This window comes from Cervus elaphus, chromosome 11, assembly GCF_910594005.1.
Source record: "Cervus elaphus chromosome 11, mCerEla1.1, whole genome shotgun sequence".
Lineage (NCBI taxonomy): Eukaryota > Metazoa > Chordata > Mammalia > Artiodactyla > Cervidae > Cervus > Cervus elaphus.
This window is the reverse complement of record NC_057825.1, coordinates 58,041,037-58,067,635: the sequence shown is the minus strand read 5'-3', so window position 1 is coordinate 58,067,635 and position 26,599 is coordinate 58,041,037. Positions and strand designations below refer to the sequence as shown.

General features: G+C 44.1%; 2 protein-coding genes and 1 non-coding gene across 4 annotated transcripts; all 3 read left to right on the top strand.

Annotated features, from left to right (window-relative positions):
• Positions 1–3,529: 3,529 nt before the first annotated feature.
• On the top strand, positions 3,530–8,228 carry LOC122702592 (interleukin-36 alpha-like). 2 transcript variants are annotated; one of them, XM_043916163.1, is made up of 5 exons: positions 3,530–3,803; positions 3,912–4,029; positions 4,126–4,239; positions 4,400–4,539; positions 7,625–8,228. In XM_043916163.1, exons 2-5 carry the CDS (start codon positions 3,969–3,971, stop codon positions 7,838–7,840), a joined length of 531 nt encoding a protein of 176 aa, XP_043772098.1. In that variant the 5' UTR covers positions 3,530–3,803; positions 3,912–3,968; the 3' UTR covers positions 7,841–8,228. The 2 variants fall into 2 exon arrangements, with proteins under 2 accessions (XP_043772098.1, XP_043772097.1); XM_043916162.1 differs by having other exon boundaries at positions 3,912–4,035.
• Positions 8,229–12,825: 4,597 nt separating this feature from the next.
• Positions 12,826–20,880, top strand: IL36B (interleukin 36 beta). The gene is made up of 5 exons (XM_043917751.1): positions 12,826–12,996; positions 13,793–13,880; positions 14,537–14,644; positions 18,047–18,186; positions 20,190–20,880. Exons 2-5 carry the CDS (start codon positions 13,865–13,867, stop codon positions 20,400–20,402), a joined length of 477 nt encoding a protein of 158 aa, XP_043773686.1. The 5' UTR covers positions 12,826–12,996; positions 13,793–13,864; the 3' UTR covers positions 20,403–20,880.
• LOC122704077 lies at positions 14,076–14,182 on the top strand. The gene has a single exon (XR_006343710.1). It is a non-coding gene; the product is annotated as a U6 spliceosomal RNA (small nuclear RNA).
• Positions 20,881–26,599: the final 5,719 nt, after the last annotated feature.

Genomic DNA, 26,599 nt, shown 5'->3' with positions numbered 1-26,599 from the left:
TAGTTCCAGGGCTCATGGGACCAACCTGGAGGTTGAATCCAAGGGACAAATCTGGAGGTTGGGACCATGGGAGTCAATCTGAAAGCTGGGGCCATGGGAGCAGCCAAATGCTGGGCTGGGCTGGACTGGGCTAGGAGTATGTATCCACAGAAGCTTGCCAAGAGTCCAGGCCAGGGAAGCCAGCCTAAAGTCTAAGGCCATGGGGCTGCCTGGTGCTGCCATGGGTCAGGAGCCTGGCTCCACAGGAGCCTGCCTGGAGCCTGGGGCCAATGGTACTAGCCTTGCATTGGGGCAGGCCAAGAGCCTAGTTCCATGAAAGCTCATCTGGAGTATCGGTCTGTAGAAGCCATCTTGGAGCTGGGCAGTTGGGAACCTGGGGCCATGGAGTCAACCTGGTGCTAAGGCAGGTCAGGAGCCTACCAGAGCCTGGGTTCATAAGAACTGCTGGATGGGCTATAACCTGGCTTTGTGCAAGCCCACCAGGAGCCTGGGGTCATGGGAGCTGGCCTGATGCTGTGGTGGGCTGATGGTGGAGTCCACTGTGACGTCAGGTCCTTCCTTCTCTTCCTTCTCCCATAGGTTAGATGTCTCTCTCCACAGGGGAGGGGTGACGGGAGTATGTGAAACTGTCTTTCCTATGTTTTTCAATGCATCTTTTCTTACTTCCATGTTCCACCCAAGTGATGTAATCCCTCACCTGTGAAGCTCTTGTGAAGGTGTTTCAGAGCATGGAGAGTTGTTCAAATGGATGTTTCTGGGAGGGGACAAGCCCTAGAAATTCCTAAACCACCACCTTGTTGATGTCATTCTCTAATTCTTCTGCTGTGTGCTGTCTATTGCCAAATACAAATATTGGCTTATTTTATTTTGTAATGTATTTTACAGTGCAAGAGATGCTGTTTCCCTCTTCCATTTTTGCCGCTTTTCATAGTTTGCTGTTCTAGAAAGATATTCTTATTCATCATTTGTTTCTTAAACATGGTTAGGACAGTTGTTTTAAGCTCTGTGTATAATAGTTACAAAATGTGATCTCTGTGTGGATATGTTTCTGTTTTCCCTTTCTTTCTTTCTTTCTTTTACTTTCTCCTTCTCTCCCTCCCTCCCTCCCTCCCTTCCTTTCTCTTTCCTTTCTTTCCTTTTGCTCTTATTCTTGTTTGTGTGTATGCCTGGTAATCTTCAACTACTTATGGCTTGTTGTCTTTGGACTGACTCTGCTCACCTCTAGAGAGACTTTCTCTTTCCTTCTGGTAGAAAGTACTTGGCTTAAATGAAACCAAATATAGTTTGAGAGTACCTGGTTCAATCAAACTGTAAGTACTCCAAGTGAAAATCCTTGTGAGGGTCTGTCCAGCATCACAGACTTCCAGTAATGACTTCTTTTCTTTACTACTGTCATCTCTCCTTTTTTATCCCCCGCAGTGCCAAGACAGCCTATCTCATGGGTTCCAGAGGCTGAGGAAATTTGAGAGTGGGTCTAGGGCTGGTTTGCTTGTTCCTTCCCCAGGCCCAGGCCTACCCTGAATCCCAACTTCTTTCTTTCTATGCTTATAGAGTATTGACAGTGGTGTGTCCTATATCAGCATAGAACATATTGTAGTTTTAAAGCTGTTTAAAAACATTTCAGGTCCTGATTCTCTAAGTCTGGGGTAGAACCTGAGATTCTGCATTTCTGGTAAACTGTTGATTGTTGCCAGTGCTGCTGCTCCAAGGACCACACTTTGAACATCAAGAATGTGCAGAACAGGGACAGTTCCATGTGATTTGCCAACAGGTGAGCCATAGAAAAATTGAGTTGTGGGGATTATACTATCAGAACTGGGATGGATTTGTGGGGCTGAGATGACTGTATTAGACTTTAAACTGAATAATGAAGGATAGATATGAATGGACAAAGGAATTACATTTCAAGGCAAGTTCAGTTCTGGCTAGCTAAGAGAGTAGGGAAGCTGTATCTCTAAACTGTATCCCTATGGAGTTATTTTCTTGCAGAAAGAGAAATTTCCTTCATCGTATTTGATTCAATTTCCCTTCTTAGGCTTATCTACTCCCTTAGCTATGAAGGATGTCACTTCCATATTAGGGAGAGAGACACAGAGGTCTTGGGTTATCTGGTATCACCTAAGCCCCCATCACCTCTGATAATGGTACTATGGGCTAAGTTCCCAGGTCATATAGAGCTCCATGTTTTATAGGATGCAATAAAGAATCTGGAAGGACCATATATCCTATTGACTGTGGTCATGAATGAGTTTGCATTAGTATATGTGGCATCTATACTAGTGTGTCCTGGATGTTTGCTTTTTTGTATCTGATAACAGGATATTGAGCTTCTCTTCTTAAAATATCCAAGTGCATTCAGTCCTGTGTAAGGAGCATGGGGGTGATGTCACAAATTCTGGACTTTCTTCTGCCATTTCCTTCTCAAGGGGACCTTCCCCATCCAGGGATCCAACCAGTGTCTCCTGCAACTCCTGCCTTGGCAGGTGGATTCTTTTAACACTGAGCCACCTGGGAAGCCCTTTCTTCTTAGAGCATGGGAATCAACTCATGCTAAGCGATGCGCTAGGCAGGACCTCTTTATAGACTCAACTTGATTCTGAATCCCAGTTTTGACTCAAACTTGCTATACATTTAAATGTCAGTGCTTCATGACTCCACACTCTTAAGATGATAGCTCACCAGCTTATCATGGCCTACCCAGGACAAGATCAAGAAGCAAGAATCTTTGGAGAGGGTAAAGGTGTGAACATGAGGGTGTCTTTATGACGTGAGGTAGGCTGATGAGTTAGTTAGGAACCCCATGAGAAATGTTAGCACAATCCCATCAAAGGCTGAAGAACCTGAGACATTTACTCACCAATCCCCTCCCAAACTGGTTGAAGTTACCCCTGAGATGCAAGCCCTTGATGTAGAGCAGATAGGAGCTGGGAACCACTACAGACAGTGAACTCGGGCTGAAAGGTTGGAACAGTCTCACCAGCACTGCCCATTTCCCTTTGTGGAAGAGCTAATGCATGTCTTCTAGCACAGGAAATAGAGCATCTAGGAGCCACTACTGTAGAGTCCATGAGGGGCAGGGTGTGCAGGAGCTGACCTTGTTTAGGCAAGGCTTTCCTTGAGTGGAGAAGCAGCATTCACACTCGCTCTGAAAAGCTGGAGGAGCATACACTGGAGTGTTTGTATTTTTTCATCTGAGGTTGGCAGGGGATAAGATGACCAGACCAGGAGTGGTTGGAAACTACACAGGCCTTAGGGGACCACTCCCTTTCTAAGTCTACCTTGAACCCACTATGGGTTTCCACTCTTTGGAATAAGATTAGTGTAACATTTTGCAGCATCATTGCTTAGTCATCGGCCATGGGACTGTCCCATAACACTTCTTTCCTCAAACTCAGTGTTGATGACAATGTTTCCTGGTGACTGCTCTTAAAAACTTAGCATGCCTCCTTTTTCACTATGCGTGAACAGGTTGCAACCCTGCCCCAGTTGATATTTCTTTATATAAAGCCTCACTAAATTCCCATGGTATCAGGGACTGACAAATACTCAGGGTGCTGGGAAGTCCTAGCCCCAGTGAGGCAGAACCTCCTCCTTTCTTGATGTGGATCAAAGGCTCGGGCCCTATTGGACTCCGTCAGAGCACCTGAGCACAGAAAAAGCCATAGTCCATAGCCATAGGGACACAGTGTCCTCCATAGCTGCAAAGCCTGCTGACCTTTGATCTTCTCTGCTTCTAGACCTCTGGCCTTGGCCCTCCTGTCGTCTTTAGGCTCTGGGTTTAGTACCGCTGCTTCTGCTGGAAGGTAGGCTACATCTAAGAAGGTGAACAGGAGAGGGAGCAAGGTGAATTCTGGGACCGTAGATTCTCCCTGGGGTTGCTGTTGGCTCATTAGCTCTTTTTCTGACTCAAGGTCAAACCGTGGCTTGGGACTGACTTAGATCCTCTTGTGGGATCCATCTGCACATAAATGTCTTCACACCTTGGCAGTTCTGAAACACCATCATCCAAAGGGAATGAAAGAATGAAAGGTCCAGGTGAAGATGTACATGGAAGGGCAAAAAAATTGGAAAGGGGGGATATTCGGTACCCTCCTGTTCACATTTGCCTTTTGATTTTCTCTACAGTATTATCCAGGATACACCCAGTTCTGGTGGATATTCAGGATGTCAACCATCTGGTATGGGTCCTTCAAGACCAGACCCTCACAGCTGTCCCCAGGAAGGACCAGATGGATCCAGGTGAATGGCCAAGGCCTGTCCGAGGCAGTTCCTTTGGCCAGCGCTGCTGTGTGTCGTGTGCTCGGCTTTTTCTTTTCACTGTGAATAGACTCGTTAACTGGGCTTATCTCGCAGGTTGTAATGAATGAGAGAGTGATCTGTGATTATGTTGTGTTCCCAGTCACTGTTACCTTAATCTCATGCAAGTACACAGAGACTCTTGAGAAGGGCAGGGGGAATCCTGTCTACTTGGGACTGAAGGAGCCAGAGCTTTGCCTATTCTGCACGAAGGTCAAGGGGCAGCCTGTGCTGCAGCTTCAGGTGAGTATGGAAAATAAGGGTCTTGTCTATGCCTGACTAGGAGTAAAAGTGAAAGTGTTAGTTGCTCAGTTGTGTCCGACTTTGCCACCACGTGGACTGTAGCCCTGCCAGGTTCCTCTGTCCATGGGGTTCTCCAGGCAAGAATACTGGAGTGGGTTGCCATTTCCTACTCCAGGGGATCTTCCCCACCCAGGGATCGAACCCCAGTCTCCAGCATTGGGGGCAGATTTTTGACCATCTGAGCCATAGTATTTACCTCCAACTAGGAGGAAGACTTCCCTGGTGGCTCAGACGGTAAAGCGCCTGCCTACAATACGGGAGACCCGGGTTCAGTCCCTGGGTCGGCAAGATCTCCTGGAGAAGGAAATGGCAACCCACTCCAGTATTCTTGCCTGGAAAATCCCATGGACAGAGAAGCCTGGTAGGCTACAGTCCATGGGGTCGCAAAGAGTCGGACACGACCGAGCGACTTCACTTAGCACTTAGGAGGAAGATGCGTATTTATTTCACTAAGTGCTCATTTGATGGAAAATTTAGCTTTTTAGAATCTTTGTTAATTTCTTTTTCCTAGCTGTGCCAGCTCTTCCTTGCTGTGCATGGGCATTCCCTAGTTGCTGAGGACAGGGGCTATTCTCTAACCGTGGTGTGCAGGCTTCTCACTGTGCGCTGAGAAGTGGTGGCTTCTCTTGTTGCAAAACATGGGCTCTAGGGCATGAGGGCCTCAACGGTTGTGGCACACAGGCTTAGTGTCCCCACGGCATATGGGAGCTTCCCAGACCAGGGATCGAACCTGTGTTCCCTGCATTGACAGGCCCATTACTAACCACTGGACCACCAGAGAAGTCCTCTAGAATCTTTTAAAGGACAAATTATTGATTATCCTTATGCATATTTATTTTTGGTTCTTTTTAGGATGCATGTATTATGAAACAAGAAAAAATTGCAGGGGTATTTTGAAACTAATCTGCTAAAATCATTTGTTTTGCTTAAGAAGTAATTCAGCAAAGAGGAAGGCTTTTAGATTTATTCTTGACTATATATATGAATCTCTCGCTGTCTCTCTGTCTCTCTCTGTCTCTCTGTCTCTCTCTCTCTCTCTCACACACACACACACACACACACAGAGTCATCCCTTGGCATCTTTGGGGGCTTTAGTGCAGGACTCCTCTACCCCTCATGGATACCAAAGTGGATGCTCAAGTTCCTAAATAACCTATATAATTATGTAACCTATCCTTTAAATCAGCTCTAGATTACTTAATAATACCTAATACAGTAAGATGGAGAAGGCAATGGCACCCCACTCCAGTACTCTTGCCTGGAAGATCCTGTGGATGGAGGAGCCTGGTAGGCTGCAATCCATGGGGTTGCTAAGAGTCGGACACGACTGAGCAACTTCCCTTTCACTTTTCACTTTCATGCATTGGAGAAGGAAATGGCAACCCACTCCAGTGTTCTTGCGTGGAGAATCCCAGGGATGGGGGAGCCTGGCAGGCTGACGTCTATGGGGTCACACAGAGTCAGATACGACTGAAGTGACTTAGCAGTAGCAGTAGCAGCAATACAGTGAGAACACTATATAAATAGTTGCCAGCACAAAGAAAATTCAAGTTTTGCTTTTTTGGAACTTTCTTGATTTTTTTTTGTTTTTTTCCCAATATTTTTGGTCCTCAGTTGGTTTACTCCAAGTACGCAGAATCTGTTGATAGGAAGGGTCAACTGCACATGTGTGGGTGGAATCAGCTGTGACACTTTCAGCAGTTGATTATCACTAGGTGGGTGAGCAAATTAAAACATGTTTTTGACAGGAGATAGTTTTCAACTGTAAGTGAACAAGCAATTCTCTGTAACAAGCATTTTAATAATGCTATTCTCTATTATTTAAAAATATTTTAAGTTATAGGAGGATCACAAACCAGGCCTCTGTGTGCTTTAGGAAATCTCTTGATCCCTTGATCTATATATTCTATAGGTTTCCCAGGTGGCCATAGTAGTAAAGAACCTGCCTGCTAATTCAAGAGACATAAGAGACGCGGGTTGATCCCTGGGTCGGGAAGATCCCTGGAAGGCAGGCATGGCAACCAACTCCAATATTCTTGACTGGAGAATCCCATGAACAGAGGAGCCTGGCAAGCTATAGTTCATAGAGTTGCAAAGAGTCGGACACAACTGAAGTGACTTAGCATGCATGCATGTATGTTCTCTATCTATTTTTATTCTACTGGAAAGAAGAGTGAAAGTGAAAGTCACTCAGTCATGTCTGACTCTTTGGAACCCCACGGACTAAACAGTCCATGCAATTCTCCCGGCCAGAATACTGGAGTCAGTGGCTATTCCCTTCTCCAGGGGATCTTCCCAACCCAGGGGCCTAACCCAGGTCTCCCCCATTGCGGGCAGATTCTTTACCAGCTGAGCCACCAGGGAAGACCATCTACTGGAGTCAGGAATAAATGTAAAAGCCTTCAGCAAACAAGCATAGGCAGACGCTCAATCTGATGACAAGATAGAAAATAGTGGTTTAATGATGGGCAATTTTGCCCCTGACAAATTTTTCGATGTCTGGTGATATTTTTAGTTGCCACACCTAGCAACTGGGGGATTCTGCTGATCTCTACTGGATAGAGGCCAGGGGTGCTGTTAAACCTCCCAGCATACACAAGACAGACCCTGACAACAAAAGATTATTCTGCCCAAAACATCCATAGTTCTGAGGTTAGAGACACTTGATATGAAACAACTCTGTTTAAATTCATGATTACTGTTATGTAACTATTCCTTGGGTTTATAAGGAACAGGTAATGATTAAATCTGTGCTTTGTATTCTCAAAAACGTTGATGTCAACACTGTTCTTCTTCAAAGGCTCACATTAAGAACCATTGAAATTAGTGGTCTAAGTTTTCACTCCTAAACTTAACATTTCTAAAGTATTTGGGGCTGATAATTTTTAATGGTTTAATATGAAATAGAGGTACCCAGGCCTGTTTCAACAGGGAAACCAATCTTGAATAGGAACTGTTAGTGTGCAGAGTGTGGAACAACTCAAACAGTGATGTTTCTCCCCGGGACCTCCTTCTCGCCCTTTAGGAACAGAACATAATGGATCTGTACCACCAAACTGAGCCCGTGAAGCCTTTTCTCTTCTACCATGACCAGAAAGGCAGGGCCTCCAGCTTTGAGTCTGTGGCCTTCCCTGGCTGGTTCATCGGCTCCTGCTCCAATGGAAGTTGTCCTGTGATTATCACCCAAGAACTGGGGAAAATCTACACTACTGACTTTGGGTTCACAGTACTCCAGGCTTAAGGCTGGTCTAGGGATGAGAGTTGTTCTCTGTAAAGAGAATCTTGTTTTTGGTTTCCTCCATTCAAGCTCCTGAAGTGCTTCTGAATCACAGAACTGCAAATCAGCAATACTTTAATTAATTAAGAAAAAAGAGAGAAAAGTGCTTTGGAGATGAACATTGTCATAACGATCATTCAACAAGGAAAGGCAGAATTGCCAGAATTATGTCCATTTCATTTTTGGGGGGCTTTCAAGTTCCCCAGCCATGAATTGAACCATCTCAGTCGGAGAAGGCGATGGCACCCCACTCCAATACTCTTGCCTGGAAAATCCCATGGACGGAGGAGCCTGGTAGGCTGCAGTCCACGGGGTCGTGAAGAGTCAGACATGACTGAGTGACTTCACTTTCACTTTTCACTTTCATGCATTGGAGAAGGAAATGGTAACCCACTCCAGTGTTCTTGCCTGGAGAATCCCAGGGATGAGGGAGCCTGGTGGGCTGCCGTCTATGGGGTCGCACATAGTCGGACACGACTGAAGTGACTTAGCAGCAGCAGCAGCAGCAGCAGCAGTCTTAAAGGGAGGAAGAATCTTGGTTAAGCTTTTCACCCAAGAGTATCTTACTGACCTCAACACATGCATGCAGTGACAACATACGCACAACACTGGGCCAAGTTGTGTGCCCTCTGCCAGGAACCACATGGACAAAAGTGCAGGGAAATTGAGGGTCTTTGCTATGGCTATGTAGCTAAATTATGACACCTTGACAAAAATACTAAAGAAAACTCTACTTAACATACCTGCTAATGATGTTTCAAATAACAAATGAAGGTGATGATTCTTTCATTTGGAGTCCAGATCTCTGGATTTTCAGATATGTTGCACTGTGGCAATGTATCAAGATCTTTTGGATCCTGGTGGGAAAAAGCAGACAGACAAGTTCCATAGAAGAAAAGACTAAGAATAAAGCTGGAACCCCTTGTGGGCATGGCTTGTGTCTCAGTGAAGTTATGTGCTCTGCTGGTTTGAATGAAGAACTAGTGTTGTTTATGAAGCTTTCACCTAAAGCGTTATCACTGGATCTCATGGGAAGTCAAATTTATGAAATAAAAAATTTGCTCCTCTCAGTTGCTGTTATGAATGGAATGACTTTAATGGGATATCATGATCATAATACTGATTCCTCGCATTCATAAGGAGTTTTACCATTTGTTCCCATGAAATGATAAAAGCAGGTTCCCATGAAATCTCCCACTTCTAAGAAGAACCCAGTAGGATATTTGTAGAAGGTGGTATCTTCCTAAACTCAGGTTTCCCCTGGCCTCACTACTGGGGTGGTGGTACAAATAAGCATCATTAGTAGATATCTTACTCCATATTTTACACATAATGCTACCACACAGCTAACAAAATGCTCCCCTATCCTATCCCAGAGAGAGCTTCTGAGAGTCTCCTGTGGGTTTTTTCCATCAACTCACAGGCCATGATCTGGCAAGGCATACACTCATCTAGAGCATAGTGACAACAAAGACTTATCTCTTCCTCTACCCTTTATGAAATAACATTTGTTCCCACATCATGTCAGTAAACAGCATTCTCTGTAAATACACGGATTTCTTTTTTAAAATATTTATTCATTTATTTAATCTTGGCTGCACTGGGTCTTGGTTGCTGTGTGGGCTTTTCTCTAGTTGCAGTGCATGGGCTTCTCATTGCAGTGACTTCTCTTGTTGCAGAGCACAGGCTCTAGGGCATACAAGCTTCAGTAGTTGCAGCTTCCAAGCTCTAAAGCACAAGCTCAATAGTTGTGGTACATGGGCTTAGTTGCTCCATGGCTTGTGGGATCTTCCTGGACCAGGGATTGAACCCATGTTCCCTGCACTGGCAGGTGGATTCTTATCCACTGAGCCACCAAGGAAGCCCAATATGGTGATTTCTAACCCATATCATCTTGTGATTTTTTTTAAACTTTCTGTTATGATTTTACTTGTCTTAAGATTTGGAGAAAGATTATGGAGACAATATTTTTCCAAGCACACTGATGAATTTCTGGGCCCCGCAAGCATTGCCGTGACCTCCTCATCCCATCCTAATATCTTCTGCCTTTCAGCATTTGAGTGGCCACATTGACGTCAGAGATTCAATTTCTTCCTGGTGACAGCACAGAAATCCCTGAGCTTTTCATTTCTCATGGTTTCTACAGAAAGCTAGACCTGTTTCTCCTCTGCCTTTCCCTATGTAGGTAATTTCCCAAGAGCTGTGAGGTGGCTAGAACTCTTAAGACAGTGAAAGGAGTTCTATTAAGAATTACACAGGGGGAGTTCCCTGGTGTCCAATGGTTAGCACTTTCACTGCCAGAGCCTGGGTTTGACTCCTGGTCTAGGGGAACGAAGATCCCACAAGCCATGCAGCAGAGTCAAAGCAAAACAAACAACAAGCAAAACAAAAAACAAACCTCCCCAGAACAAAACAAAAATACCCTCCCAAAACACCCCCAAACCCAAAATAATAAAAACTTGGGACAATGGGCATAAACTGGATGCTCTTGGACCAACTGGTGTGTACAGTCTCTTGGGTTCAAGGCTGGAACCCATATCAGACTTCCCAAGAACTCCCTCCCTACACCCTGTCCTGGCTGAGGAGCCAGGGTGAACCTGAGGATCTCTCAGTATATCAGTCATCCAGCTGAAGGTGAAGCTCCTAGTCTCCTCTACCTGTTTGAGAGATCTTCCTGGGGTAGTCTATTTCTGCTATGGACTAGGAGAGCAACCCCTGACCCTTCTCCATGAGAGGGGCAGGAACTTGCCTCTCATCTCAACAGATGCCCCTACAAGGCAGCTCTCTCCCTTTCTGTCTTCTCAGTCTTCCTCATATTCATAGACTATTCCATTCATTCCTTTGTTTATTTAATACATTTTTACTAATCCCCAAAACGGGTGAGACACTATTTCAGACATTAAGGATCTAGTTAACAAGACAGACAAGTTCCTTTGCCCCATGAAGCTGGCATTTTGGTGCTGAGGACAATACATACGTGTCTGTGTACATACATATATACATATGTACATAACAGATAAATATCCATGGTTATGGCAACATACATATTATAAGGAAAATAATAGAGAAGAATTAGAAATCAAAGCATGAGTCAGCAGGCTCTTGGAGACAGGGCAGTCAGGGAAGACATCATTTAGAGGCTGTTTTGTTTTTTTTTTTGCAAATGAATGGAAGTAAGGGGGCGGACACCGTAAGGTCTGGGAAAGTCCAATTCCTACAGAGCAACAGCAGAGGCTCCCTGAGAATAGGAGCTCTTTGTTGGGAGTGGGGGGTAGAATCAGCAAGACACCAGAGCGGGGAGGGTAGGAAGGGCAGGGATAGAAGACGTGCAGAGAGACAAGCAAGGTCAAGTTTATAAGCAAGGGCAAGTTTAGCTGTGCTTGTGTGAGCTGTGTTGAGTGCTTTTGGGGTGTGATGTGAAGCCATGGGAGAGTTCTGAGCAGGGCAGTGATAGGATCACACTGACATCTTTGATCCTGCTCACTGCTGCTGGGTGGGAGTTTAACTTGAGGGAGGTAAGAACAGAAGCAGGGAGGCCAGTTAGGGACTGCTGCAATACTCCCTGGGAGAGAGTCAGTGGTGGGTTTCAGAGAACAGAGCCCTGATCAGTGGTTGTGAGTAACATGAAAGTAAATCTTGGCATAGAATGAATACTTCTTTATGTTTAGGCATGCGTGTTTGTATGCTAAGTTGTGTCAACTCTTTGTGACCCTGTGAACTGTAGCCCGCCAGGCTCCTCTGTCCCTGGGATTCTCCAGGCAAGAATACTGGAGTGGGTTGCCATGCCCTCCTCCAGGGGATCTTCTAGATGGAGGGATTGAACCAGGGTCTCCTGCATCTCCTGCAATGGCACACATGTTCTTTACTACTAGCGCCACCTAGGACTGACAAACAATATGGGTTTCAAGGGTAATGGTTCCCTTTCACCACCAATGTTGAGGCTGAGTCTGATTCCTGAAGCAGAGATAGGAAGCCAGGAGACCTCCAAATGTCCTCCTATTAAGTGAGTCTCCTTAGATACAGTGCAGTTTTTAATACCCACCACCAAGCACAAGGCTTCCTATGTATCTCAGTTAACACAGGGTGCAGGAGATCATGACCCAAAGGCAACATACTACATAGTGGTTAAGCACAGAAAGGCTTGACTTTTAAAAAATAATTTTTTTTGTTTATTTATTTTTGGCTGTGCTGGGTCTTTGTTGCTCTGTAGGCTTTTCTCTAGTTGCGGTGATTGGGGGCTACTCTTCATTGCAGTACAAAGGCTTCCTGTTGCAGTGGCTTCTTCTGTTGTGGAGCACAGGCTCTAGGGTGCATGGACTTCAGTAGCTGTGACATGTGGGCTCAGTAGTTGTGACTCCTGGACTCTAGAGCACAGGCTTCATAGTTGTGGCTCACGGGCTTAGTTGCCCTATGGCATATGGGATCTTACTGGATCAGGGATCAAACCCGTGTCTCCTGCATTGGCAGGTGGACTCTTCACCACTGAGATACCAGGGAAGCCCAAAAAGACTTGATTTTTAACTTAGTTACATTTCTTAGTGGCTATATGACTTTAGGTAAGTTTTGCCATCTCTCAGGGACTGTTTTCTTCCATAAGAAATAAAGATGAATAGCTCCTAAAGGATGAAAGATTCATCAGGTACATCTCTATCAGATACAGAATGAATCTTGCATAAATGTTGGTTATGCAAAACTCTGAAAGGAGGACTATGGCTTGCCTCAAATAGGATGTGAATGAGGCCATGGCTCACACAGTCAGTGAATAAAGTGAGCCACACCTCTGCCTCCAAAGCAGTCCAGAAGGAAGTTCTCCTCCTTAACTCAGCATCTGGCCTTTTCTGTATTTCCTCATTGGTGTTTCCTGACATTTACTCTCCTCTGGTTTCTCCAGGACCCCAGCCTGGCCACACCTGTGCTGCCTCTCAGTCACCCACTGAATCCTCATGGGACCTCTGTCTTGGACCAGTTTTCTTGTCAAAGTGGGAACACCCAGAGCCAGGAAATAACCCTATTTCCTCACTCATTTAAAGGCCTGGAAGTCCCGGACAGTTCTCCAGGGCACTTGGGTGCAGGTGGAGCCTTAACATTGGGCTCTAGGACAAGAGCATCTCTGGACAAAGGTAACTCCTGTTGCTCAGAAACTGTGTATGGGGAACCTTCTTTCACTGCTCTGTTTCCAGCCTTGAGGAACCTCTGGGAGCCTTGGTCCAAGACCCACAGTGTCAGAGGAACTGAGACTGCTTCCAGAGTGCTGCTGGTAGTGGGTTTACTCTTTCTATAGGGATGACAACAGATTCAGGCACTGTATATCCTGAGGCAGAAGGGGATGTGAACAATTGGTTCTCATTGTGGGGAGTTTGTGGTCTTCTTGGGGAATTGTCATGGTTTCCTAACCAGAAGCTCAGAGATAGATGTCTCCAAACAGTCAAAATACCTCATGTGGTCCATGGACATCCTTGTGCAGAGATGCCTCTTTGGATGAAGGGTGGGGGGAGATGTGAGTCAGAGAGACAGGGTAGCTGCTGGTTATTTAGGATGCTCAAGCTTGAAGTCAGGATAGCTGGTGGCTTATCAGCTGTGCTAAATGGAGACAGGCATGCACTCTTTCTTCTTCTAAATCCAGAGACTTGCAGCACGAGAAGGTACCTGAGCTGATACACTTAAATCTCCTAACAATCCTAGATGTGATGGATGGAGGGCATCCCAGGGCCACTGCAGCCTGGACAGCCAGGACGACTCAGCCCTGACAGTGACGGGAGCTTCCATCTTGGGTTTTATAGCCCTGGAACATGCTTTTCCCATCCTTACTCTCAAATGTGCATCTAAGATAGGGCCTCAGGACAGTTTTTTTATACAGCATTCCAGGGAAAGGGAGAGAAATTGATACCGTGTTTTTCTTCCCTCTTTCCCTACAAGACTAACTGCTGACCACAGCCTCTCCACCATCTGGTCTACCTCATCCTCTTCACGGAAAGCCCTGAAGCCAACATGGAAAGCCCTATGTGTAAGTGATGAATCACAAACCAGCTTGGAAATACTTCCATCTGGTCTCCCCAAATAAATGGAGTACAGGGGTTTCTGTTTTGTAATTTAGAGTATAAGAAACCCTTGTAGTCCAGATTATTCATTCAAAATAAATAAACAGTTCTAGAACTACTTATTTATTTTGATAAAGAGGATAAATAAGAAACAATGTATTGTGCTCGCTTCGGCAGCACATATACTAAAATTGGAACGATACAGAGAAGATTAGCATGGCCCCTGCGCAAGGATGACACGCAAATTCGTGAAGCGTTCCATATTTTAAAAATAAAAAAAAAAAAAGAAACAATGTATTGATGACTGATTCATATATACTTGGTTTTGTTACTACCCAGAGACTATCAATCAGCAAAAAGACAAGTCACTGATAATCCTAGAAAAAAGGGTGAATCTTGAAAGACTCTTGGGACTATGAATGCATGTAGCTTCTTTCAGATGCATTGGTTCACAAACCAGCCCCTGCCCTATTTCCTTTCTCTTAATAGCCACTCTTTGTCAGAGCAGTAAACCTACTCCTACGAATCCTAGGAATCAAAGGCCTTTATTACCAGTTGCAATTGGAGTCCTAAAGTTTACAATAGCCTCATGTGTATTTTGTGATTTTCTGTCTTCTGGCAGTGCGAGAAAATCCCAGTTACCTTCACATTCGTGATTCTCAGCAGATGGTGTGGATCGTAAAAGGAAATTCATTAATAGCAGTTCCTTCTAGCAACAACGTTAAACCTGGTGAGTGACAATCAAAGCCACTGTGTTGCCCTTAAAGGGATATCAGCTCCACTGGGGATGAGGACGAACTTGCGTGAGCTTGGGAAGCATGTTCTTGGGGACAGCTTCAGTGCCCTCAAGAAAGGCAGGAAAGGGCAAGATGGTTCCCTCACACTATCTGGGAAGGGTGTGAGGAAAGGAGACCTGTACCCAGAAATGAGGGTGTGATGGATCTGGAACTCTCCTTACCAAAAGAAAATGTCTTTAGTTAAGAAGAGATTATTCATTCAATTAATAGCTGACCTTCTCCTTGGAATTTCCCTCTTCTAAATTTCAACCATTGCTACCTCTGTCCTTAAATTTAAACTGCTTCAGCTTTCCATTATCATACCTGTATTTTTCTAATTTGGAGTCCTCTCTTCGAATAATAGGGGTATACTCCTTCCTCCCATCAGTCCATTGCATGCCAATTATACCTCAATAAAGCTGAAAAAAAGTCAGTCCAAATCAGCTTCTTTTCCTTTCTTGTTTGTTCCTTTGATGTTTGATTTCATTCCCCTCTCCCCTGCTTATTCTGTCTTTGTCTTCTAACTCTGATAGACATGCGCTAATAGAACATTTCCAGGCTTAATACTAAAAACCTCCTCTGAATTTGCACATTTCATTTCTACAAGTGTTCTATTTTCCTATGTGGTAATCTATATACTGTTCTATGTACAGTCATAGTCATGGAAGAGTACACAACTTGTCTCCATTTCCCCACCTGTCCATGCTTACATCAAAGAATAAAACTTCTGAATTGTTCTTTGCCCACTCATCTCTAGCTTCTCTTTCCAGTCCCCTGACCCATTTCTCTGTCCTCACTTTTTGTTCCTCAGTGGCAGTCAGCATAATTGATTACTCTTTCTTGAACACTCTCCATTCCCTCCCTTGGTAAGAATGTTCTATGTGGTTCACTGGCTCTTCTTTTGCACTCTCCATTCTGACTCCACTTTCTCTGTAAAATAGCCAAATGCTGGCAATTTTCAGAACTCAATCTGTAACCATCACATCACCACTCTGAAGGGACTCAGAGCTGGTTTCTTGGATTGACGTGTTGCCTTTTCATTCCGGCATTTATGCTTCCAACCCAGATATCTCCCCTGAAAATTTTTCCCATGTCCTTTTTTGCTTCTGTCTGACAGAAGATGATAGAGAGCAGAAGAGTATGTATAGAAAGGCTTTGTGACCAAGCGAAAATGGCCTGGAACATTCCCATTCATAACCAATGGCTAAAATGGAGTCACATAACTTGTAGCTAACTGCAAGGGATGCTGGGAAATGTAGTCTAACTCTGTGTCCAGAGGCAAAACAAAAACAGATTTTGGCTAGTAGCTAAATTCCTTTAAATTCCAACTATCACAGGGTGGGTGTGCAGTGAATGTTTCCTGAACTGTTTGCTGAGCTGATGTATAGGTCTCTGTAACCCATGTCCTTTTGATAAAGTCCTCTCAGACATCTCCGGTGGTGCTAGTGGTAAAGAACCCACCTGTCACTGAAGGAGATGTAGGAGATGTGGATTAGATCCCTAGGTTGGGCAGATCCCTTGGAGGAGGGCATGGCAATCCACTCCAGTATTCTTGTCTGGAGAATCCCTGGGACAGAGGACCCTGGTGGGCTACAGTGCATGGGATCACAGAGAGTCAGACACAACTGAAGTGACTTAGCATGCAGACATCTCTAACAACATCTATTCCAAAAGTGGAGCTGTGGATCTGACTTCTCAAAATGGTTTATGGACCCAGTCTTCCCTATCTTCTTTAGTGGCACTACCATCACCCTGTTCACTGGAGCCAGAAATACAGAAGGCATCCTTATTTCTTCTTTTCTTTCATCTCCATTTAATCCTCCAGCAGAGACTGATGAGTCTATGTGCAAAATAAGCCTTATTTCTAAATTAATATCATCTTTCACTTGGAGCACTGTATTACTTCCTCACTGCCCTCTCTCCCACTTCACTTGTGTGGCTTCGCATCCTATCTTCACAAGCCATCATGAGTGACCTTCTTATCACATTAATAGAAGAATATTGTTTCCAAGTATTTGTGTTTTTGGGGTGGAAGTTTGGGGAAAGTGAGCAGTGAGGAGATCTCAGGCACACCAATCTTATTTTTGGAGCCTGGAACTTACTGAGTTTCTTTCCATGTAAGGGTCTTGACATTTCCTTTCCCTGTCAACACTCTTCATCCAAACCCTTCCACCACCACATTCCCATTTCTTCATTTACTGGCTTCCTCTTAGCGTTAAGTTCTTGGCTTGAACTTCACTCTGCTTTTTCGCTTCCTCTTTCTTGGTCTCTCTCCTACTATCTCAGGCCTTTGTCAGTTTCCCCAAAACAGGTGTTGCCATTTATCGTGGTTCTGGTCATTTCTCTGTTTGCATGGTTTAGTCCCATTTTCCATGGTGGCAATAACAATGTCTCTTGTTTTCAGCTATATCTCCAGAGCCTTGAGCAAGCACTCAATAAACAATATTGAATGGATAAACTCCCTTCTCCCTACCCAGAAGGATAGATGCAGAACACGCAGGCTCCTGGGAATCACCTGCTAAATTAGTTGAGAATTAAATTATACTGATAGTGACAGAAAATCCACTCAACTAGGAATTAATTAGGGGCTTCCCCAGTGGCTCAGTAGTAAGGAATCTACTTTTCAATGCAGGAGATGTGGGTTTGATCCCAGGGCCAGGAAAAACCCCTGGAGGCAGGCATGGCAACCCACTCCAGTATTCTTGCCTGGGAAATCCCATGGACAGAGGAGCCTGGCAGGCTGCAGTCCATGAGATTGCAAAAGAGTCAGACATGGCTTGGTGACTAAACCATCCAGCAGGAATTAAATAAGGTAGAAATTCCTTTCTTTCTCATGGAAAAGAAGCCTGAGAAGGCAGACTAAGGCCCATAGGTGCCTCTGTAATGCCACCAGATTCCAAGGATTCTAGGGTTCTGCTTTACCATCTTCAAGATCACCTTCACCACCATCTAGGTATTAAGACAGGTAATAAGAAGAAAGCTCCTCCCAACTGAGTGAACTCCTTTCAAAGAAGAACATTCTTAGAAATCCTACACAACATTCCACTCCTATCTCATGGGCTAAAACTTAAGCATATAGTCAAAGTTAGCTGTAAGTGTGATGTGAAATTTATTTTTATCTTGGGGAAGTAATATATCCTGGTGACAGCTGGGGCTCTGATATTAAGGAAGAAATAAGAAATGGGTTTCAGCCAACTGATGAAGGGTCTCTGACACGTGGCTAGTGGGAGAAGACTTCGGGAGGGGGCTGTGTCCTGGCTGCTCAGTATCCCCCAGACGTGAGTGTCAGACCAGAAGGAATGGCCTTTTCACTGCTTGGAGCCTGACACCTGTTTCCATTTTCCCTGTGTTTCCAGTCATTCTTTCCTTGATAGCATGTAGAGACATAGAATTCCACAAGGAAGGAGAAGGTACTCCACATTACCTGGGAATCAAGGACAAAAGTCTCTGTCTCTACTGTACAGAAATCCAGGGCTATCCCACTTTGCAGCTTAAGGTGAGTGGTTATGCAGCTAATTAGAAAAGTACATTAATGAGAGGAACTTTCAATTTCATTTAATCTGTTACTGAATATAAGTAATAGGTTTGTATAATTCTACAGTAATAGAAGAACAGACTCTGTATGATTTCAATATCTTTAGACCATGAAATTTTTGCACCTTGTTTTATGTCCCTGGATTGTCCAGGGTCTCCTGGTTTATAGTCTATGGGAACTTGAATAGAATTTGTATCCTACCATTGTGTGAAAATTGTATAATCTCAATTATGTTGAATTGGTTCATAGTGCTTTTCAGATATACCATATGCTTCTATTTTTCTGTCTATTCATTCTAGTAACTTTTGAGAGTTTGATATTGAAATTCCAACTAAAAAATCTTAATTTAATATTAAAAAGCTGAGATATTACTTTGTCAACAAATGTCCATCTAGTCAAGGCTATGGTATTTCCCGTAGTCATGTGTGGATGTGAGAATTGGACTATAGAGAAATCTGAACACTCAAGAATTGATGCTTTTGAACTGTGGTGTTGGAGAAGACTCATGAGACTCCCTTGGACTGCAAAGAGATCTAAGCAGTCCATCCTAAAGGAGATCAGTCCTGGGTGTTCATTGGAAGGACTGATGTTGAAGCTGAAACTCCGATACTTTGGCCACCTGATGCAGAGTTGACTCATTTGTAAAGACCCTGATGCTGGGAAAGATTGAGGGCAGGAGGAGAAGGGGACAACAGAGAATGAGATGGTTGGATGGCATCACTGACTCAATGGACATGAGTTCGGGTAAACTCTGGGAGATGGGGATGGACAGGGAGGCCTGGCATCCTGTGGTTCATGGGGTTGCAAAGAGTCGGACACAACTGAGCGACTGGACGGAACTGAACTGAAAAATAATTGCAACCTATAGTGGAATGATATGTAACTTTGTTCTGTATTTTCCAAGTCTCCTGTAAATATGTTATCATCCTTTTATGCTGCTGCTGCTGCTTCTAAGTCACTTCAATCATGTCCGACTCTATGCGACTCCATAAATGGCAGCCCATCAGGCTCCCCTGTCCCTGGGATTCTCCAGGCAAGAACACTGGAGTGGGTTGCCATTTCCTTCTCCAATGCATGAAAGTGAAAAGTGAAACTGAAGTCGCTCAGTTGTGTCCGACTCTTAGCGACCCCATGGACTGCAGTCTACCAGGCTTCTCCATCTGTGGGATTTTCCAGGCAAGAGTACCTGAGTGGGGTGCCATTGCCTTCTCTGCATCCTTTCATAATTTAGAAAATAAAAAAGAAAGAAGAAAACAAACAAACCAAAAAGAAATAGGTTTGCAATCCTGGATATTCACTATAAAGAAGGAAAGCTGACCTGATCCCCAAGTCAACACAAGGGACCTTTGGAAGGTGTTAAGACTCATTTTACTGAAAGAGCTTACTCTGCAAGCCAGAGACTACATCCCTGAGAATGTTTCACAATGGCCATTCTCAGTCCTCTTTAACCACCTCCCAGAGATCCTCCAAGGCTCTGGGATGCTTCCTCTTCAGTAAAGCTACTGCATGGCAGTGGAGACCAGAGGGGAGATTGTTAATTGGATTTGGTGGATGACACACTCATGGTCCCCATTCTGAAAGTCAGATATGTAGTTATGAAGCCAATCCTCTGCTTCTGATGGAAGCTGTAATGTATAAACCCACTTGGAGGTGCGGAACCTCATGAGATTGGCCTGAACCATCCAATGAATACATTCATGAAAGAGTTTACAACTCCCTCTGTTCTCAGGAAGGCAGTTCTGGTTCAAGGAATCAGAAGCACCTCTTGTGATGGGATTCTGGGGTGGGGCCAAGTGCTGGGAACCAGTGGATTGCCTGTTTTGAGAGCTGGCGTACCCCTCTCATCTGCCTATGTCCCTTACTGCTGTCCCTCTCTTTGGGGAAAGGGGACAGTGCCAGGACTGAGTTAGTTTAGCTTCCTCCTCCCAAAAATCCTCTCTAACCAGCCTTTTTCGTACCCTCAGGAAGAAAATATCATGAATCTCTACAATCAGCCCAAAGGAGAGAAGTGCTTCCTCTTTTACCGCAATTACGAAGGCTCCACTGTTGTCTTTCAGTCTGTCTCCTACCCTGGCTGGTTCATTGCAACCTCTTCTGAGGCAGGGCAGCCCGTTACCCTCACCAAGGAGAGGGGCACAGCCAAAAGCACGAATTACTACTTAGAGGATGGACGCTAAATCCAGTCTGGGCTCTGGGTGGCTGAATCCAGTTCAGAGAATCAAGCAGTCAGAGGTTCTTCTGTTTGAAAACACAACAGGTCATCTTAAGAGACCACCGTACGTGGATGCCCATCCATAGCCTACCTCATTCTCATCACCTCAAAACCACCTCCTCTTCTAGATATTCTCTAGATTTGTTGCTGTTGTTTAGTCACTAAGTTGTGTCCGACTCTTTTGTGACCCCATGGACTATAGCCTGCCAGGCTCCTCTGTCCATGGGATTTCCCAGGCAAAATATTGGAGTGGGTTGCCATTTCCTTCTCCAGGGGATCTTCCTGACCCAGGGATCAAACCCACATATCCCGCATTGGCCGACAGATTCATTGAACCACCAGGGAAGCCCACCCTCTAGATAATCTCTAGATGATTTCTAGATACACTGTGTCCCCCACTTGCACGTCATTCCAGTGTGAAACCTAAGAGTCACTTTTTATTCTTTCTTGATCTTGTCCCATCATCCTAGTTGCCAAGTCCATTTAAGTCCACTCCCAAATCCTTCTTGCAACCTCTCTTGCTATTCCTTCTGCCAACCCATAGCCTGGAAATGTGACTTCCAAACATATAACCCTATGAATAAAAGATATTAATAATTCTATGCATGCTTATTATAAATATTGTAACATGCACTGCAAAAGATGAATCTAAAGGGTAAGGTGAATGTAAAATAAAAACATCACAAGTCTTGATAATCATGACTCATAGCATCATTAGTTCATAATTTGACACACAGTATACAATTTGGTTAAGATTAATTGTTAACCATAGTGGATATAAATCAATCTGTATTTCAAAGAATCACTAATAGCAGTTTACATTTTTTTGAAGCATCAGCTATGACATTTTCTTGTTATTATTCCTGTTTCCTAGACTTTTAGGGGGACATTCAATCACCAGTTTCTTTATTCTGATGCTTTTAAACCAGTTGTCCATTTTGTGAGGAGTACATTAGTTAAAGCTTGTAGAATAATTTATGAATTCACTCAACCAGAGACACATAAATTGCAGGTTTTATAATGCCCTGAATATGAATGTGAGCATATAAGGTTTTCTTCCAGCAGGAAACCTTGCCCTTCTTGGTATATGATGAACAGGCTTATTGGGCTTTTCAATGACTGGGAACCCTTCACCAATGGGGGAGAATGGGAAGGGAAATTACAGCTCTGTAGTCCACATGATTCCTCAGAGGGTTCAAGCAGGATTGAGTCACAGTCACCCATGGGAGTGTTGAGCTCAGGAACACCTCCTTGCATTGGTTTCCTTCATTTCCCTGCTTCAGGTTCTCTAGCTCCCATTCTTATTCCTTCAGATCATTTCTCATCATTCCAAGATAGACAGATGGAGAAAGAGAGGAGGGACAAGATGGCAGAGTAGAAGGACCTTGAGCTCACATCCTCTCATGACAGATGGAGAGAGCTCTATCAGTTTTACTTCCCTTGTTTCAGGCTCTGAAACACTGGTTTCTATGACTTTGTCCTCCAGCCTTTGAGATACTCTAATATTCAAAATGTTGATGTTATTGTTGTACTTTTATTCTTTTTTTTTAATTTTGTCTTCTATTTACTTGAACATAGGCATTAAAAATAATTTTATTTATTTTTGTCTGCAATGGGTCTTCATTGTTGCAACTGCTTTTTCTCTAATAGTTGGGAGGGGTTTTACTCTTTGTTGCTATGTGGAGGCTTCTCCTTGCAGTGGCTCCTCTTGGTGTGGAGCACAGGCTCTAGGGCACTTGGGCTTCAGTAGTTGAAGCTCTCAGGCTCTAGAGCACAGTCTCGATAATTGTGGTGCACTGGCTTAGTTGCTTTGCAGCACGTGGGATCTTCCCCAACCAGGGATTGAAACTGTGTCTCCTGCATTGACAGGCAGATTCTTATCCACTGAGCCACCAGGGAAATCTGTGACTAGATGATCTTACTTGTTATGAATTTAAATTCCAAATGTATAATGGTGATTTGATCTGACCCAGAGTTCCTGTTGGAACTCCAGAATTGCACTTACAACTACCAGCTTGGATATTGCAAATTAAGCATGTCCTAAGTAGCACTCATGATCCTTGCCCAATATGCCTATTCCCACACCCAGTCTTTTCCATCTCAGTTACTCAAGATAGAAACCTGGGAGTCATCCTTGATTTTCCTCTCTCTAAAGATCTGCATCCTACCCATCAAGTCTATTCACCAAGAATCCTACCTTCACAGTACATCTCAAATCCACACATCCCTCTCCACCTTCTCTGCCATCCACCACTGGATATCTGGAAACCACCGTAACTCACCAGTCCTGTACATCTGCCTCTTGACTGGTGACCTCCATCTACCACTCCATCTATCTGTTAAATCAGTTCTCTGTGAGCCAGCAAGGATTATCTCAATAAATGGAAATTCAACTATGTCATTCCAATGTTTAGACTTCCTTGATGTTTCCACTTGCAGTTAGAATGAAATGCAAATTCATTTATAAAAATTTGCTTATTGTTAAATTTTTTTAATTGGTGGAAAATTGCTTTACAATGTTGTGTTGGTTTCTGCCATGGAACAACTCAATCAGTCATATTTAGGCTGATAGATAGATACATAGATACATAGATACATAGATAGATAGATAGGCTTCCCTGATGGCTCAGTGGTAAAGAATCTGTCTGCAATGCAGGAGACTCCGGTTCCATCCCTGGATTGGGAAGATCCTCTGGAGGAGGGCATGGCAACCCATTCTCCCACTCTTGCCTAGAGCATCCCATGGACAGAGGAGCCTGGCAGACTGAAGTCCATAGGGTCACACAGAATCAGACATGACTGAAGCAACTAAGCAGCGTATATATATGTATACACCCACACCCACACCCACACACACTCTCCCCTTTGAGCCTCCCCCCCACCCCCACCTCCATCCCACTCCTCTAGGTCATTTCAGAGCACCAGGCTGGGCTCCCTGAGTTATACAGAGACTTTTGACTACCTATTTTACACATGACCTACATCCAACCCATATATACACTTTATTATGTGTATATATGTCAATGCTACTTTCTCAGTTCATCCCACCCTCATCTTCCCCCATCGTGTCCATAAGTCCATTCTCTGCTAGGTTCATCAGTATCATTCTTCTGGATTCCATATATATGTGCTAATATACAATGCTTGTTTTTCTCTTTCTGACTTACTTCACTCTGTGTAAGAGGCTCTAGGTTCATCCACCTCACTACAACTGACTCAAATTTGTTCCTTTGTATGGCTGAATAATATTCCATTTATATATTTATCCATTAATCTGTTGATGGACAGCTAGGTTGCTTCCATGTCCTAGCTATTGTAAATATTGCTGCAATGAACATTGGTGTACAAGTGTCTTGTAGAATTGTGGTTTTCTCAGGGCATATGACCCGTAGTGGAATTGCTGGGTCATGTGTGTGTAAGTGCTATGTCAATTCGGTCATGTTTGACTCTTTGAGACCCTATGCGCTGCAGCCCATCAGGCTCCTCTGTCCATGGGATTTCCCAGGCAAGAATACTGGAGTGGTTTACCGTGCCCTCCTCCAGGGGACATTCTCAACTCAGGGATCGAACCCATGTCTCTTATGTCTATATGCATTTATGTCTAGTGTCTTTACCACTACCCCAGCCTGGGAAGCTCTTGCTGGTCATATGGTAAATATATAGTTTTTTGAGGTATCTCCATACAGTTCTCCTTAGCGGCTGTATCAGTTCCCTTTTCTCAACATTCTCTTCAATATTTATCATTTGTAGATTTTTTTGATGAAGCCCATTCTGATTGGTGTGAGGTGATACCTCATTGTAGTTTGAATTTTCATGAAATGCAAATTCTTTACCATAGTTTACAGGTTTGACTGGATGGTCCGGCCCCTGATGGCCCAACACTACTTTCAGATCAATCTCTCCATTGCCATCTTCGGTCATGCTAATCTTTCAGTTCTTTGAATATGCTGAGTCCTTTATAGCCCCTGGACCTTCGCATATGCTATGCTCATGTACATCCCTGTTACCTGCATCGGCTTATTCTCTCTCTTTGCCTTTCTGGCTCCTTCAAGTTATCTCCTTATATTTCACCTCCTCAAGAGGCCTTCCCTAACCACCATGTCTGAAGTAAGCTGCTTCTTCTACCTCCTGAAATTTCCTTTCTCCTGTTTTTTTTTTTCTTCACATAATTCATAATGATTTTATTTGCCTTTGTCTTTTTCTTTCCTTCCCTCTTTGCAGGATAAAATCCTTGATTGGTGGAAAGTAGTATTTGTCTAGTTCACCATTACACCCCCAGCTCCTAGCACCATGTCTGTGTCAAATAAATATATGTTGAACAAATTAATTATTGATTAATTGCTAAGTGAATGAATAAATAAGGAGCCAACTTTCTCCCCAGGCAGTTCACCCTCCCCAGGCAGTCCACCCTCCCCAGAAAAACTAGCCTCATCTGGAATAAAACCCACCTTCCTGTTCCTAATCCTTGATGTCACAGAGAAGAGAGGTCTCATGTCTACACAAGTGCTTCCACTTTGTGAAGGCGGCTTGCATGGCCCTCTGTGATCTCCATTTGTTAACAAGGCTGTTGCCCCAGAATCATATCTCTGTCTCTCCTCAAATGGAAATCAACTGCATGTAAGTGATATACAGTATTTATTTTTGTCTGACTTATTTCACTTAGCATAATACCCTCCAAGTTCACTGATGTTGCTACAAATGGCAAAATTTCATTTTTTATTGTTGAGTAGTATTTCATTATATACATACATACATACATACACACACACACACACACATATTCCACAACTTCTTTATCCATTCATCTTTTGATAGACATTTATGTTGTTTCCATGTTTTAGCTACTGTAAATAATGATGCTATGAATAATGGGATGCACATACCCTTTTCAATTAGTGTTTTTGTCTTTTTAATGGCTATGTATTCAGGAGCAGAACTGCTGGAATTGGCAGTCCTATTTTTAGTTTTCTGAGGAACTTCCATACTGTTTTCTGCAGTGGCTCAAGAAGTCACATTTCTGATAGTTTATGGTTTAAAAAGTAAAAAAGTGGGAGTCACTCAAGAAGGGGGATGTTGTGCCATGTTTTAGTTGCTGTGTATTTTGTGTTAATGCCCAGCTGGCTTTGTCTGTGTCCTGTTATCCCAGCCTGGTGAGTGATTGGGCTATTTAACTCTCTTAAATGGATCAGTAGTAAAGAATCTGCCTGCAATGCAGGAGATGTGAGTTTGATCCCTGGGTCAGGAAGACCCCCCTGGAGAAGGAAATGGCAACCCACTCCAATACTCTTGCCTGGGAAATCCCATGGACAGAGGAGCCTGGTGGGCTCCAGTCCATGGGGTCGCAAAGAGTGTCTTCTTGCTGGAGGTCCTCTTTTTATTCCTGTAGGGAAGGATGGAATATAGGACAACTTATGAGGCCTAGGAGAGCACTGACTCATGGAAAGTCAACTCGTCAGCAGTGTATGGGGGTTGGGATCTCAGAGCCTGTGAAGCCAGGGAAGGACCCCAAGCCCTTCCCAATCCACCATCTGCTCTGAACCTTGGCTGCAAGGGCTGGAGAGATTGTTCTGAGGTGGGCCAGGAGGCGAGCATCACAAAAAGTGAACAAGTCCACCTGCTTAGAATTTCCTGGTTTCTGGCTCTGGGTCAGCATTCCCTCCCTGCCCCACACTGGGACAGCAGGGTACAAGTAGGGGGAATTGTCTAGTCCTCTCTTAGAGATCAGTGTCTCCAAACCTGTCTGCTCCCTGAGGGTCCAAGGCAAGTTCAGGGTCAAAGTCCTTCAATGTTCTCTTTATCTGTCTCCAGTCCTGCCTCTACCCAGCCTTGCTGTGAGGAGCATGGTCCCACCGAGACGTCTATGGCCAAGTCCCCCTGCTGTCCACCTGAAACTATCACAACATTGTTAATTGGTTATGCTCCAATGTAAAATAAAAATAAAAATAAATAAATAACTAAAAGGAAAGAAAAAGAAAATGTTGGCATCTTCTACCTTCATTAATCTCTAGAAACCATTACATTTTGCAGGCCTTGGGAATTGGGAAAGGGGCTTTGGAAAAAGACATGAGCCAGAACTTGTCTTGGAGGACATGTATCTCTCTTCTGCATCTTGATGGAGGGATGTTGAGTCCATCACCATGGATTAGGATCCCAACAGGTGGC